Below are 16,054 nucleotides of genomic sequence, written 5' to 3' on the forward strand. Positions count from 1 at the left end.
CAGTTCCTTCTGACAGCTACAGTGCAAGTTTGCATTCTCTCTAGAGTCTGGTAATTAGCAGAACTTAGCATTCAAAACTCGGGCTTATCTCAGCACTTCACGAGCTCTAAAAGGTATTGTTACAAATGCTCAGAAATTGTTAGAATTGTTAAAAAAAAGTTACTTCAAGTGTGAAACATTAAAAAAAAAGAAAAAAGCTTAATGTCTTCCCTAATTTTCACTGTTGCCAAAGGTTATTCTTAACCACATTTCCTGACTTAACCAGTCACTGGATGACTCCCTAGCTCAAATAATTTGAAATGGAGCTGAACTATTTTAAATGCGGGACTTTTTTCTCCTGGCTCATTCTGTCAGAAAGAGATAAAGGTAAATAACATGAGCCATCATGTCAGTGCAATAAACTCTGATGAGGACATAAGGAATATTTCATGAGCATGTGAGGACAAAACCCACTTATGCCAACAGAGGCCAATCAGAACAAAATGCATGCCAGCGGGCTTCTAGAGAGATTCATTACACAGTGTTCCACTACAGCTCAACATTTTAAGCAAGAAAATGCCATCTGTTAATGACAGTACTTTGGGAATCTGGCAAAATAAAGACAGTTGTCTGAGAGGCAGTGATAAACAAATTAAGAATTAAAGTATTCCTCATGAAAGAAATGTGGTATATTAATTGTTTTTTGTTGTTGTTGTTCTGGACAAGAAAGAAATCAGTATCTCATCAGAAAATCAGTTAATCACTATTAATCGAGGAAAAACTTATTGCTTAATTTTCATACAAAGTCAGCAGTATACGTAAGTTTTACAGTTACAAAGATAAAAAGGTACTCATTTTCAGAAAGTGACAAGCTTACAGTTTAGAAGTGTGCCATCTGAACACTCACTTCATTTCAGCCTGTGTCAGCTAACTTCTATCAGCTGAAACTGGACATTGTTTTCAATCAGTGTGCTAGATTATCTTGTAAAACACATAACAAAAGCTATGGTAGCAAAAACGTCTGCTTTCACTTTCTCAAATTTACAGAGAATTTAATGTTACTCTTACAATATCATTATCCAGATGTAATTAATTGGGCTGTTTGTCTAGCTACTATATCTGCATTCTTTCATGTTCAGCAGCCATCGTGTTCTCTCTTGACCCCATAAATCTGACAGAGAAAACTTCTTATACTATGAGGATACTTGAATGTGAAAAAACAAGGAAATACTCTATGGAAAACAAGGACAAAAAACCATGGAATAATATTCAGAGAAGAAAAAGCAATTGTTAAGATAGCCCTTTCTGCACAGAAACTTCTAAAAGCAACCCTCCTCCATTTTATTCTGGATGACATTAATAGCAAAAACAAATTTCCCTGTACAATTTTGCAGTATAGACAGTTGCTCCTTAGCCTTCCATAAGCAGACTGACCACTCTACAAGGGTGCAAACAACGCGGGGTGTTCGTACATACTGTTGGACGACGGGCAGTAAAATAAACTCTCAAATAAATGCTTCTTATCTGCATGTAAGACAAATTAAACAGCATCTTGACTTACCCTTAGGTTATCTACATTGCACATTGACTTAATTGCATTCAAATTCCATAAATTCTCTCCTTCTGTTGATGTAAACACCACTCGCGAATAGCGATCACCTGAAATTACAGGAGAAGGTATAATTTGTGTCTGTCTGATATCAAAAACAGACAGAATTCCAGCACTCAAACAATGCCAGTGAGATCCTTTTCAGTCCACAGGAATCCACCTCATTTTCAAAATGATCTATTTATCTGTAAGACTCAGTCCACATGAAAGTTTCATTTTACTTAAAGTGCTTATAGTAAATACGGCTTCTTAAATATTATATACCACTTAGAAGCTCTACAGACTTCTATTCAAGTAGTCTATCTTCTGAACTATGACAAACAGAAACAAAATCAGAAGATCTAATCAGCAAACTATCAAATTTTTGGCACTGCATAACGGTAGTGCATAGATAATAGTAATCAAAGGCTAATTTAGTAAGGCATTTTGGAATATAAATAATAATTATAAAGATGTTTCTACAAGACTGTTTTTGCTTTAGAAGCAAATGACTGCAGTAGAAATTTTTGTGATACCCTTAAGGCCATTTAAAATAATTCTACTATTTAGACACATACAGTTTAAATTACCATTAAATTACACTTATTAGAAGACAGCATTTAGGAAAGAAAATCTTTACTTAGTGGCAGCAAAATCTTTATGCATAGCTAACAAAAGAACCATACATACATGGACAAATGTATGGCATTATGGCATGTAGAAACACAATATGGTACCCTGGGTTAAGAAACTTTATCACATTAATTACAATACCCCAAACCCAAAAGGCTGATTTTTTTCCCCAGTGGTGTGAAAATGCAGAGTTGTCACCTTTCACAGAAATGCAATAAAAAAGACTTGGGGAAAGATACTGCTTTATGATCTCTGACTGTGCTTTCAGGATCAAGGAAATGGAAATCTACTGATCCTGGAGAAGACTAAGAAAGATACCAATGATCAGTACAGGCCAAGAGGAAATCAATTGTTTTCTCTACATAGCTAACTGGCAAACTCCCACAGAAGCACAGTTCCTTCACAACTGCCACAATTGAGATGATGCAGAAACAGTAATGGAAAGAATGAGATTATACAGGAACAGCAGGCAGGGTCAAAGTAATTAATTCTGCTTCAAGTTACAGCTATTGCTTGGTAGTGTTTCTAACAAATTTCCACTTCCTTATCTAATATCTGCTCAATTTAATTTGGTTCTGCTCATAGAGCAGAAATGACAATACTGTTCACAGCCTCTCACTTAGATGCAAAACTTCAATGTAACTGAAAAAAATCATAAATCTGTTATTCCCCCTTTTTTACTGGTCAGTGTTCTCTCAGATCAATAAAATAAATAACTTCACAATTATGCTTTCATGTTCTGTTATCAGTCCTCAAATATAAAAATAGTCACAAAAGAGACCACATCCCAAGGCACTCTCTGAACAAAAGCAAGTTCTACATCTGCTAATGCATGCTTTCTATCAGAACAAGACTTACCAAAGTGCTGCAGTATGACTTGCAAACAGTTTAATAAAGATTTCTTTTGTCCAATAGTTTAACTTAGACACCTTCATAAGCCTCCATTACTTCTGGGGGACTTTTTTGGTTGATTTGGTTTTGGTTTCTGTTTTGTTCTGCTTTAAAAAGCACTCTAAATTCTGGGCAGGATATGACCTGTAGTCTTATAGAAAAGAGCCTCATATAAACATACAGAGGAAAACTATTTTTAGTTTTCTTTTAGGATTGATGGCACAGATAAAACATATCTTCACTAGTGTGATTTAAGTACTGTCTTCCAGCCAGACTTCTGCAAAGTCTTTGACGTGGTCCCCCACCTCATCCTTATCTCTAAATTAGAGAGAGATGAATTTGAAGGGTGGACTATTTGGTGTATAAAGAATTGGTTGGAAGATCGCTTCTAGAGGGCTGTAGTCAATGGCTTTATGTCTAAGTGGAGGTTGGTAACAAGCAGTGTCCCCCAGAGGTTTGTCTTGTGACCAGTGCTCTTTAACATCGTTGTCAAGAACACAGATGATGAGATCGAGTGCATTCTCAGCAAGTTTGCTATGACACCAAACTAAGTGGTGCAGCTGATGCAGCAGAAGGAAGGGATGTCATCAAGAGGGACCTTGATAAACTGGAAAGGTGGGCCCTTGTGAACATAATGAGGCTCAACAAGACCTGCTGAGAAGGACTCAGGGGTCCTGGTTGATGAAAAACGTAACATGAGCCAGCAGTGTGCACTTGCAGCTCAGAAGACCAATGGTATCCAGGGCTCCCTCAGAAGAGGGGTGGCGAACAGGATGGGGGAGGTGACTGCTCCCCTCTACTCTGCTCTCAAGAGGCCCAAGCTGGAGTACTGCATCCAGTCTGGGGCCCCCAACACAGGAAGGATGTGGAGCTTTTGGAGAGGGTCCAGAGGAGGGCCACAAATAAAATCAAAGGGCTGGAAAGAACACCCCTGCTATGAAGACAGGCTGAAGGAACTATTTGTTCAGCCTGGAAAAAATAGGCTGCAGGGGGACTTCATTTCAGCCTTCCAATTTTAAAGGGAGTTAATAAGCATGAGGGAAATCAACTTTTTACAAGGGTAGATAGTAATAGGACAAGGGGGAATGATTTTAAACTTAAGGAAGGGAGATTTAGATTAGATGCCAGAGGGAAGTTTTTTACTGAGAGAGTGGTGAGGTGCTGAAACAGGCTGCCCAGAGAGGCTGTGGGTGTCCCATCCCTGAAGGTCTTTAAGGCTGGGTTGGAAGGGGTCCTGAGTAATCTGATCTAGTACTTGATCTAATGGCTGGCAATCCTGTCTGTAGCAGACGGGTTGGAACTTGATCATCCTTGAGGTGCCTTCCAACCTAAGCTGTTCTATGATACGGTTCTATGATATGTATGATATCTATAGGCATATATAAAACATTGCTCTTACAATGGTCAGCATTATCAACAACAGGATATCCTTATCCTTATCCTTAAGAAACTAACCGCTTCCTAGGAAGAACCAACAGAATATAACATTTTAGAACAATTTCAAAGACTTCTGTGCACATAAAGAAGTGTTTGTAAGCAAGTAAAAAATATTTTCCTGATTGGGTATACAGAAGAGCTCAAAAATCATTCAACTGGGAGAAGCTTATTTGCCTTAAATAATTTCTCCACTTACTTGGAATATCACAAAAAAAGGTATCCTTGTGAAAGTTCCATTCTGCTTGTCTCTTTTCTCTTTCATAGTGATCATCTGACCATCTGTCATCTTGATGACTAAAACAGAATAAATGGCTTTAACTCACCTTAGAAAAGAAATTGTTTAAAAAGTAGTATCTAAATAAGTTACACATCTTAACAACTCTTATGTTACAATGTGACTTTTGTATTCAAGAACGGAAACATTCACTGTTTTTGTTATTAGAGACTTCAGAGGATAATATTTCATTGCATCCAGTACTAAAAATACCTGTTTCAGAGAGGAACTAAAATGACAAACTGTTTTGAAGAGTTTATGATGGGAAGTGTCTAAACCCTTGAGAAATGTAGGTGTTCAGATCCAATATTTATTGATACACTGGCAATATATACAGTAACTTCAAAGAGCACTATAGCAAGAATTACATACACACACACAAAAACAAAACAAAACAATAACTCTTTAATACAAATTCTTACCTTTTAGCTTGCTCATCTGCATATTTAAAAGGATAATTCGCTAGTGTTGCTTTGTATCCTGTGTTTTTCACCATATTGTTCCATGTAACCAATCTCTGTCCTATTGCCGTTCCTCTTGGTTCAAAACCCTAAGAATTATAAAATCCCATTAATACTTTTCATTTTTTAGCTCATATAAGAAAGTGTAAACACAGTCAAAATGATGGAAAGTTTCTGTTACGAATTATCCTTACTTTAGGCATCTGCTCTAAAAGGAAAATGCTTTATAATGGGCCAGTCTGACAAAATAGTGACCCACTACATAAACTGAGAAGGGATTATGAATTCTGGCACATATTACTTCTCTCACCGAGAAATGGTGATAATTCAGCCTACCCAAATGTTCAGTTTACTTTTCAGAGCAAAGGTGCTCATAAACTGTATCTTAATTATTAGTCTTTACTGATTAAATATGATTTTAAAATATCCAAATCCATCTTCTCTATTTCTCCAAGAATAAGGCAAGTCTTTAATTTCAAAAGTGACGTTGAAATATGAGTTGAATAACTCGATTGTTTTCAGTAAAGAGCCATTACATATGGATCTGTACAGATATATACCACAAAAATATATATAACAAAAACTTAACCATACTTGAGGATAATAATTAAAGACAATTTTTCCATAAGGCTAGCATGGGTAAGATAGCCCAGGAAAAATAAAAAACAAGCACAATATTTAACAGAACCTGATAAAGACTACTTTCAGTCTTTCAATATGGGATATCATTTCATCCCCAGAAGGCACTTAGAATACCCTTTCCTTTAATAGATCCTGGCCCTCACTCTTTGAAACTTGATTTAGAACGTATGGCTTGTGTTGGCATTGTGCTGTACATCTAAAACTGGGATGAATTTACATTATTCAATGTATAGCAGCTCTGCTGTAAGTCACATGAGATTTGATTAGCAAAATGAAGAAGTAATTGAAACTCACGGAGCATGCAGTCTGATAGCAACAGCATCTTTGTATTATCAGTACCGAAATGAATTACTTTTGATTATATTTTCTAGGGGAATTAACAGGCTCTTCAACATCTCATTTCTTTCATAAGTCCATTAGACAAAAATTGCTTCTGTAACCTTACAATTGACCAGAATCTCTCTGAAAGTCAACTCCCTAACAGATTCAAAGCACAGGGAATCCCTTCTGGCAAACTAAGAGTCAGTGGAATGCATCAGCTGCTGTACTTGTATACGTTTTTTACTGCTAATACGGAAAAAACAGTAAACCAAAAATACTTATTTGACAGCACAAGTGACTAATATTTACTTACCAGCAATGGATCAGAGAAATCTGGGAGATCTGGAACTAATATTCCAACCAGTGCGCAGACCACTATTAACACAGTACACATGCCCAGGACCACCACGGGCCAGTCAGCTATCAGAGCAGCATAGCTGCAGGGAGAGGAGTATGGAAAAAAAGATGTTACAGAAATTAAAGTCATGCACAAAACAACCCACTAGCTTTCATATCTCCCTCCTGACTGAAACTTCCAACTCACACATAAAAAAGCTTTCCATTTCAGCCACAGGAAAAACAACAGCTTTAATTTAGTTTTCCTTTATGCTGCTACAGAGGCGATAAATTATGAGCTACTGAAAGACAGACTTCTGTTGTTCAGTACATGGTAGCAATTGAAACTATCACAGCAATCATTCATATAACATTTTTACATTAAAAATGCAAAGCAAGCATGTGTGAAATGAAAACTGTTTAAGCCTGGATACAAACTTTCAAGATTAATATTTCTTTCTTAATTTTATACTTAAATTCTGGCACGGATATTATCTAGAAAATGGATGTTTCATTAAAAATTTCAGGATAGAAAACCTTACCATTTCTTATTTGAAAGTTTCAGCTTTTTAAAGAAAAATATCAGAGGAAAAACAGATTTTGAAGTAGAAACCAAAAAAACTATTTCCGTTAAATTCAAAACAGTCACTTAAAAGAAATACTCAAAGCCTATATTCTAAATATCCATAAAATCTGTTGTAAATTCAAAGGTGAAAGAGAGTTGCAACATGATACATAAGCTAATCAGCATTCATTTTTTAGTCTCCAAGAATAATGTACATCCTTAGATTTCACCTCCCAGCATGTGCTTCTAGAATACAAAAAGTTCTACATAAAAAATTTTATTTCCATTATTTTTTGAATATATTTTGATTTCTGTTGACAAAAGAGCATGGACCCTAAAAATCTTAATTTCTTAAATTTTTTTCTCAAAGCAAAGAATTAACTCATTCATCTTATGTTCCAAGGGTAACATTCTCTAATCTGGGGATCAAAGAGCACAGAAAGTCCCACAGAGTTTAAAAGGTATTTAAAAATAATTGTAGGCTATGAATCATTCTGTGCTAATTGTCTCTGTACACACTAAATATTGATCATGAAGATTTATACACCACTTCCTCCTCAACTTGCTTGCAATGTAACATGAAAGCAAGTTTATAGCAGTGCTCTCTCTGTACTTACTTCTGCTATTTTAACAGATTACGTTTCCTTTTCAGTTTCAGACCAAGCCATTACCTAATCACAATTTGATTATTTGCTGTATAGAAAGTTTCCACCCCATTCCTGAGATGAGATGTAATGCCCAGCTCCTTCCTCACTCCAAGAACAGCTTCTCCCTTTTCTAACTGTAATACCAACAGTTGTGAGAAAGTTGACCTCCTAACATGTGGAAGTAGGCAGGTATGGTCAAAGGGTCCAAACATAGCATTAAGGAGACAGGAAGTCCAAAGTATGGGGTGTATCCCAAAGACCCATTAGGGAGATGTAGAATAATTCTACTCTCACCCAAGAGGTTAATTAGCAAAAGCATGAAAAGCAGTCTAAAGCGTTAGTTTTTATTAAAGTGAATCACAAAGGGGCAGCTTGCCAAATGAGCAACTGTACAAAGTAAAAGTAAAGGGAAGTAAATGACCTAATAGAATTTTCCTATTTATAGGATTTAATGTTTTCATAAACACCAAATGCTACACTGACTAGCTATTCCAAACATTTGCTCTGAAGTCATAAAATCCTACCTAAATTATTTGTTTTCCTATTCATCACTAGTCGTGCCAGGTTTAGTCCTTTGGCATCTTGTCTCTTTGCTTCCATTCTCAACAGAGCAGCTCTGAAGTTGCTTAAGTCCTTCAGATGCTATGAGCTGCATCTGAGATGAATTGTTCAGAAACTTGACAAGCCATGCTCAGAAGATAGCAAGTGTTTATTCACGTTTGCACAATTGGTCTATTTGTCACAGCAGGTACCAACAATCAGACTAGCAAAGCTGACCTGAACTAGAACCATGCTACATTTTATTTGTCTGAATGTCACTTGGTACTACTGAGGGTTCTGAATCCAGCCAAGTTCCCTACAGGCAGCCCTGTCAGCTTACTTGAAGTGGCTAAACAGATGGCAGTTATTTTATTTTTGGCCCATGAAAAAGCCAGAAAATGAGTCTAATTACATTTTTTCTGTGAAAAGTAAGTCACTGTCCTAACTTAGATTCTACATCTGGTAATTTCTGAGTCCAAGAGAAAAGTCTGTTCTAAAGCCATTCCTCAGTTAAGGCACCACTCACATTCATGAAGTACACCGCTAGTGCTAAACATGTATTTTAGTATCAGGATAACACCCCATACTTTTTCGTGCCTCATTAAAACTACAAGTGTGCAATAAGCTGGGCACACGGCTAAGTTTCCACACCATCTTTTTTTTTCTGCCCCAATTATGTGATGAATTTTCAGTGTTTAAGGCACTAACTGGAATCTCTTATTTATGTCATTTCATCCACTGCTTTCATTGTTGTCCTTTTTTTCTCCTCTTTATGATTCAAACAACTAAAAATATTGAGGAGATACAATACGGAATCCAATCTATACCAATTTCACCAATTTGGCACCACTAAAAACTGGTCTCAAGAAGGCAGTTTCTTAAAAAGAAAGAAGAGAAAAGATAGCACCCTGCTTTCCCTTCCATTTTAAGCTAAGGCATAAAATCTGGGTAGCGTCAAACACCTCAGTTCAGCACCTATATGTGGACATTCTCAGTTCAACCACTGCACCAGTCTCATACAGAGAAACATAAATGCACCATGTACAGACTCAGCACAGTAAAGAAGTCATTACAAGCAATGGAATTCACAGATGCCTGAGTAGGGATGTGAAGGAGCATGACCCTGACTAATCCTTTCAGTGGTTATTTAGGAATCCACTGAAGATGAATTCTTCTAAAAGTTTTCAAAATTCATAACCTATTGTGCAAAGAGATAGTTTTTTAAAACAATCTTTTTTCATTTGATTGTCTACCATTTTTCTTGAATGTCCCCTACTCTTACACTGTGTGAATAACAGCTTTGCCATCACCTTATGCCTTTATGATCTTATAAATGTCTCATGTGACAGTATTATTATACCTTACCTTTTTGGTAACTTGAATGGTCTGGCTGGCCTGGAAAAGAGAGGAAAAAAATAGAGTAATTGAAGTAATTGAAAATATATGAAATATACATGCACGTGCCAATTTTTCTTTTAATTCTTCCCATACAAGGATAAGCAACTAAATCATAAAAAAATCAACCATTCTAGAATCTGATTTTTTTTATTTTTTATTTTTTTTAAAGTCACACAATCACACCCAATTGAGCCTTTGCAAACATATAATTTAGGGAATAATTATAGCTGCAAAGACAGCTGGGTTTTTGAAAGTAAAATTTCATGCAGCTGATTTCTGTGATTACTGTTTAAGTGTCTGTTCCAGTTTTCAACAAAAGAGTTAATAAACAAGATTAAAATTCAATACCATTAAAAATCACGACAACGTTTGCATGTTATGGTAAAGGACAACCAAAACACCATGTTCTAAAACTGCAATTCATGAAACCTCTTAATTGTCCTCTGTAATTCCATTATAAAAAATGGTTTCGGACATAGCTTTTCTTTTGTCACAAGTATGTATATAAAATAACCTGTGCAATTTTCTGTTATGTATTAAAAACCCAATAAAAACAATTTGATGAGGAAATAGCAAATCCAAATGCAAATTATTCATACCTGCAACTATCCAGCAAGCACTTCATTTTGTTATCTATTGATCAGCAAATCCCACATACATCTCACTTTAAATAATTCCCATGAATAATCTGTAAGTCTTTCCAAGAATTTCCAATCTATGAAAGTGACATACAATCAATATGTACAGTATCTAACCATACTTAGGCTTTGGTTAACTTATGAACTTGTTTTACCACTAAGGGCTTGTTTTACCACTACTTCTTAAAGAAGTAGAGAAAACAATGAATTAAGAAACAGCTGCTTACCTAAAATAGGTCACTCAGTATATCTGCACTGAGGTTTCCAAAGAAGTATTTGTATACTTTCAGACCACTGGATTAACAGCTCAAACTTTGGACCCTTTGTGGGTTGTCTTGAAAGTCTGTAGCCAAATTCAGTGCTCGATAATGAGATGTGCTGTCACTCAAAAGTAAGATTCACCGCATAGGATTGAAACTGTAGCCCAAGGGAACAGCCATTCTGGCATAGCTACCTCAAACCAGCTGCAACCACGCCTGTACAAAATGACAGTACTGCTCAGACTACATCTACTTCTAATTCACATAAAAGTGAGCCTCACAGTCAAAGTCCATTATAGCAAACAAAAAGTATGACCTAAGTAAAACAGCTCCTAACACAGCAACAGGCAGTCTAATTCAGACGCATGTTCTAAGTGTTGTCAAATAACATGAAGCAGAAGGAATGATGAAAATAGAATTGACTGAGAAAAATAAACACTATAGCATTCTTATTATTCCCTTCTTCGGTGGAAAGGGTGGGATGAAAAAAGCCCTCTTTCACTCTTCACGCTCGCTCACTGTATCTCTCAGGCAATATGGCACAAACGTAATGGTGATGGAACATTTCATCAAGAAATACAAAGTCTCTCTCTACATATTTCCTCAAGAAATAAAGATCTGTTTTAATTTAACTGTGATATTCTTATCACAGAAGAATTGTATAAAAAGAGATTTTTCCACTGCACTGTGGAAATGCTCCAACCCACCAAAGCATTGTAGCAGCTAAAGGGAACAAGAACAGAGCAGCACAAATCACTGCTATCAGCCCTCAGGAGGCTGGAGAATGGGAGCAGGAGAGGAGATTCCCCAGTCCACAGCTGCAGTAACTCGAACACTGAGGAAAGTTACAGACAAGAGTTTTCTGTGAAATTCAGCCCCAGAAATGAAGGCTATATTTATGAAATGTCATCAACCTTTAGTCTGTAGTCTTAGTTAAAGAAATACTGAACACACTCATTTTCCAACTAATACCAAAACTTTCCTGGTACTTCTGGTGCCAAGGGAAGAATAGCATACTTGTCAGCTACTACAGATACCCACATAAACTGATTTCTGAAGTGATTTTTGCAGCAGTAAGCTGCCTGAGGCTGCAAAAAAGCTGTGTGGCAGGCTCAAGAGGCTTCTTGTCATCCCACCTACAGCCTCAGCCACAAAACCACCTTCACACTGGCTAGCACAAACGATAAGAAACTGGGCACTGGGGTCGGAAACCACTGAACTCAAATCTGGAGGGAGTTTTCTATATGGAGATAAATACTGCAACAGGGAGGCCTTTCATGGACCAATTCAGCACCAAAGAGCACAGGCTGAGTCCACACTTCCATGCCTGTATGGAACCGGACAAAGCTTGAGTCAAATAGCATGCTTTTGTAATTGCAGCATGTATTCTTGAGATTCTAGACTAAAGAGAAACATATCCACACATATTTATTGTTAATAGAGTGACTCAAAGATTTATTTCTAGCTTTTATTTTTAAAGATCCGCATTTCCATATATGCCAAGTTACTTGTGAAAATCAGTCCCTTTCTTAGCTGTGCCATAATGGACCTCACTACAAGCAACACCATTATACAACTATTTAACACAACAAACAGCCATGCAAGGACAAAAAGTAAAGTACAGATGGTCGTAATTCAGGTCTATACTGATGTAGTGTGTTAAGGTTTGACAATTCCAGTTCATACTGACAGATTAAACTGCCTTCTATATGCTCAGACTTCGTCAATTTTAGTGCCCACTTTTCCAACAATGCTAACCTCCATGGTAGAAAAAGCAGGTGCTTTATTTGAGGCCTAACTCCCCCAGAGAGAATGCTTTCCTCTGCCCAGGCTGCAGTACCGCTCTCCACACAAAAAAACACTATGACCAGTGATCTCTCTGACCCTATAAAAGGTTGGCTGCTTCATCTAGAGAGTTGTGCCCCACGCATCCCCCAAACCCGAGGTCTCCTCAGGCAGTGAGGTACAAAACTGCCACAGAATCATATAAGCTTCTAAAAAAGCTAGTGAGACAAAATTTTGTTGGGAAGGACTAATGTGGAATCAGCATTGCTCTGGGGGTGATGCACACACCCTCTCAATGCATCCTATTGTATATTGTCTTTTTCTGCAGCTCTCCTAGCCCTTTCTGCACAGAAAATCTTAGTAAAAGTGCATGACTTAAATCTCTCTTCATCAAAATATACCCTGTATTTCAATTATGTCATTATAACAATTATATGGCAAGTCAGATTTTCTCAGCAGAATTTCAGATTTGTTTAAGATTAAACTTGCAAAACTAACTTTGGCTAATTTACGTACACAAAAAACAAGTACAATCGTTTCATACCTTCTCTCTTTCCCATCAAAACCAAACTACATTTCCCTCTGTTTCCTCCACCTGCAAAATATATTCAGTGCTGAACAAATGATGATGATTAAGTTCTTCAAAGTTAGGGAGGGTTAAAGGTCACACCTGCTATCATACTGTTTTGTTTCGAAAAGCATGCATTAAAGAAACCTGTGTACACCAGAGTGAATTCCAGCAGTGTAACCAATCCCTTGCAGCTGTTGTGATGACTCTATTATATAAGGCAATAGGAAAAGTTATCCCTGTAAACTATGCACAAAAATTCTTTAGTTATGCTCTAAAATACAGAAATGCATGGTAAAATCAGGTATTTCCCACTTAATTAATGCTGCTGTGTCTAATTTTTGGGGCATTATACTCTCATTTAGTCAGTTTAAATAACACCACTAAGCTCTAAAAAAAAAAAAAAGTCTAGACAGAAAAAAGCAATCAGTTTTCATGAGAAAGAAATGGTCAACTCCATAATTGTGTTGGGACAAAAGCCAAGCTGATGTGTGTATTGAATTACCCTTGTAGTCAGTTCTCAGAGATTTGATAGCAGAAAGTGACAATCACTTTTATTTATTATAGGACCAGCAAAAGTAGGGTATTACATAAATTACAGTCACATTAAAATCCAATTCATAATGTGTTAAGAGGGAAGAAAAGCACAGGTTATACTCTATTACCATTTACTGCAAGCCTTGCCTCTATTCAGTGGATGCTTTGCTTCAAGTTGTCCTTCTCTAATGGCTAGTTTAGACCAAACATCATACAATTAGGAACTACAGAATGAGAAGATAAATAGATCGGTTATAAATCCTTTATATTCCTCAATATAAAATTTGCCTGATTGCCTAGCATGCCACGCAAAATGGTGAAAAGGAGGAGTGTTGGTTTTGAAAAGCACTGCCATAAGATCAGACAGCTTATGGCAGGTGATGACAAGTAACAAGTAACAGGAGGGAGGACTGGGGCACCAGTTTGGACTGGATGACTACAACACTACATCTATTCATCCTAAGCAAGCACTTCTCACTCAGCACTTCTATCAATATTCTGAACAGGGTGGAAATAGAAAACATTCATGTCCTCGTGCATATATCAGCTTGAAGTGGGCAAATGACAAACACAAAAAAACAACTGTTTTACATCTTGTTCAACCTGAGAGAGAACACTACAAGTACTCTAGCTTCCTGAAGCAGAACACATAGTGACACATCCTGCCTTCTTCCCAGAATGGCCAAAGTTCTTTTCAACTACAGCACTGAATGAGTTTTTTCATGCACGTTAGCAGATTGGCATGGGTGTAACAGGAGAGCTTCCTGTCCTCATGTCAAGAACCACTGCAAAAAAGCAAGCTCTTGGAAATTTTAAGTACGATTAAATCTAGTTCTACAGCCTTTACATTAGTTGGACATTACATGCCACAAAGCAATGTTTCATGAGCATATTCCCCAGCATGTAACTGTTTCAAATGCATTTAACACTTAATAATAAAATTATGGACGGTTTATTGTTTACGCAGTGCATTTGTTTTGCTTATCTACTGCATTTCATGGGAATACAAACCGGAATGTATCAGATGACAATATAAGTACCTACATATTCCAAGACATTCTTTTACAATTTTTCTTCACAAATCTTGATTGCGAAAAAAGCTATCAACTGAAGGAACCACTTTCACCTCACACCACAAATAATCAATAGTAGCTGCTTCGTGAGCTGATGCAAGAAATGCTGCAGAAAGGGTCTACGGCATAGGAAATGTGTTGAAAATTGTCCTTTGATGAATACTTAGAAGAGCATTTTCTACCTAATGTGAAGCAACCAGCATTTAAAAATGTGAAGGGGGATACTGTAAGTTAAAAGACTGAAAAAGATACTAATATGATTTTTTAATATAAACATTCCTGCCTACTTGTTTATGTAAGTAGTTTTACTAAGTCAGTTGAAGAGGGTCAATACATTTCAAAACATGCTTTTGTACTAAGTTGGCCAAACAATGTCTTCTTAAAACACCTTAAATCCCTATCACAACTCTAGATATTACTCTGGCTAAATATTTGGATTCTGAGTTATTTCATGACACTTAGATGCAATTAATTTCTATTATGCAGTGCACAGATGTAGAGACTGAAGCTCAGATGTAGAAGGGCTTTTCCTCTTCGTTCCGTGGAGAAATAAGAAACAAGGTAGGCTTTGAGCTGAAATTCACACTGTGGGGGTTTCCACCCCAGACAGAAGGCAGTGTTAAGTCGCTGATTGGGATTGCTGTGCTCTATTCGAAGGTATAAGGCAAGAATTCAAAGCACCACAGACAAATCTGAAAGTGTTGGTGCAAGTGATTCTTCTATAAAAGAAGGAAACCTTCTAGCCTTGGCTAAATTTTGCCACTGCACAGAACCACAGACTGTCTGAGGCTGACAGGGACCTCTGAGTCCATCAGATCTCTGCTCAAGCAGGGACATTCAGTGAAGGCTGTCTAGGCCCATATAGTCTCCAAGGAGGAGACTCTATTGCCTCTCTGGGCAACCCGTGCTCTGCCATCTGCACAACACAGAACAACAACAGAACTGCTGACTGATGTTCAGACAGCTCCAGCTGGAACCAGGACTACCTGAGGATGCTCTGCTCTTCTTTGTGCCAATGTCTGCCAAGAAGTTTATTGCACATTCCCAGATAAATGAAGGATAAGCATCTCAAATAGACATACACCAGGCTTTGCAACCTCACTGCAAAACTGCTCTCAGATGTCAAAGTAATGACTGCTGATAAATCCAGTAAATCCAGCTGGAATCCATGCTCAGCTGCATTTCAATAGGAACAGTTATAGTGGACCATAATTTGAGAGCTCAAACATATGTCCAAGTATAAAACAGAAAAAAACACACAGCACATTTGTAAAATAGTGTGCTCTTCAGGAACAAACTATACCTTCTTTTTGGAGCACCTTGTATACCACAGGTGCATAAAAATAGTGATTAAAAAAATAATCACTAAAATGTAATAACATAAAAACTAATTTTGCTGTCTTGCATTTAATTTACTGATGAGATGTGATTGTTAAATTAACAATAAACAGCTCTACTTACTGGAAAAATATCAACATAAA

The 16,054-nt window shown here is 37.0% G+C and overlaps 1 protein-coding gene across 11 annotated transcripts in view; it reads right to left on the bottom strand.

Moving 5' to 3' along the window:
- The window catches only part of DISP1 (dispatched RND transporter family member 1), an 86,504-nt gene that overhangs the window by 6,219 nt on the left and 64,231 nt on the right, over nucleotides 1-16,054 (bottom strand). For all 11 annotated transcript variants that reach the window (XM_019612645.2, XM_019612649.2, XM_019612642.2 and 8 more), the window contains 5 exons: nucleotides 9,680-9,709; nucleotides 6,540-6,663; nucleotides 5,225-5,352; nucleotides 4,725-4,822; nucleotides 1,541-1,638 (listed from right to left, as the gene is read on the bottom strand). In XM_019612645.2, coding sequence (XP_019468190.1) covers nucleotides 1,541-1,638; nucleotides 4,725-4,822; nucleotides 5,225-5,352; nucleotides 6,540-6,663; nucleotides 9,680-9,709 — 478 coding nt within the window. The remainder of the gene's footprint in view (nucleotides 1-1,540; nucleotides 1,639-4,724; nucleotides 4,823-5,224; nucleotides 5,353-6,539; nucleotides 6,664-9,679; nucleotides 9,710-16,054) is intronic.

The sequence above is a fragment of the Meleagris gallopavo genome, chromosome 2 (assembly GCF_000146605.3).
Source record: "Meleagris gallopavo isolate NT-WF06-2002-E0010 breed Aviagen turkey brand Nicholas breeding stock chromosome 2, Turkey_5.1, whole genome shotgun sequence".
NCBI lineage: Eukaryota > Metazoa > Chordata > Aves > Galliformes > Phasianidae > Meleagris > Meleagris gallopavo.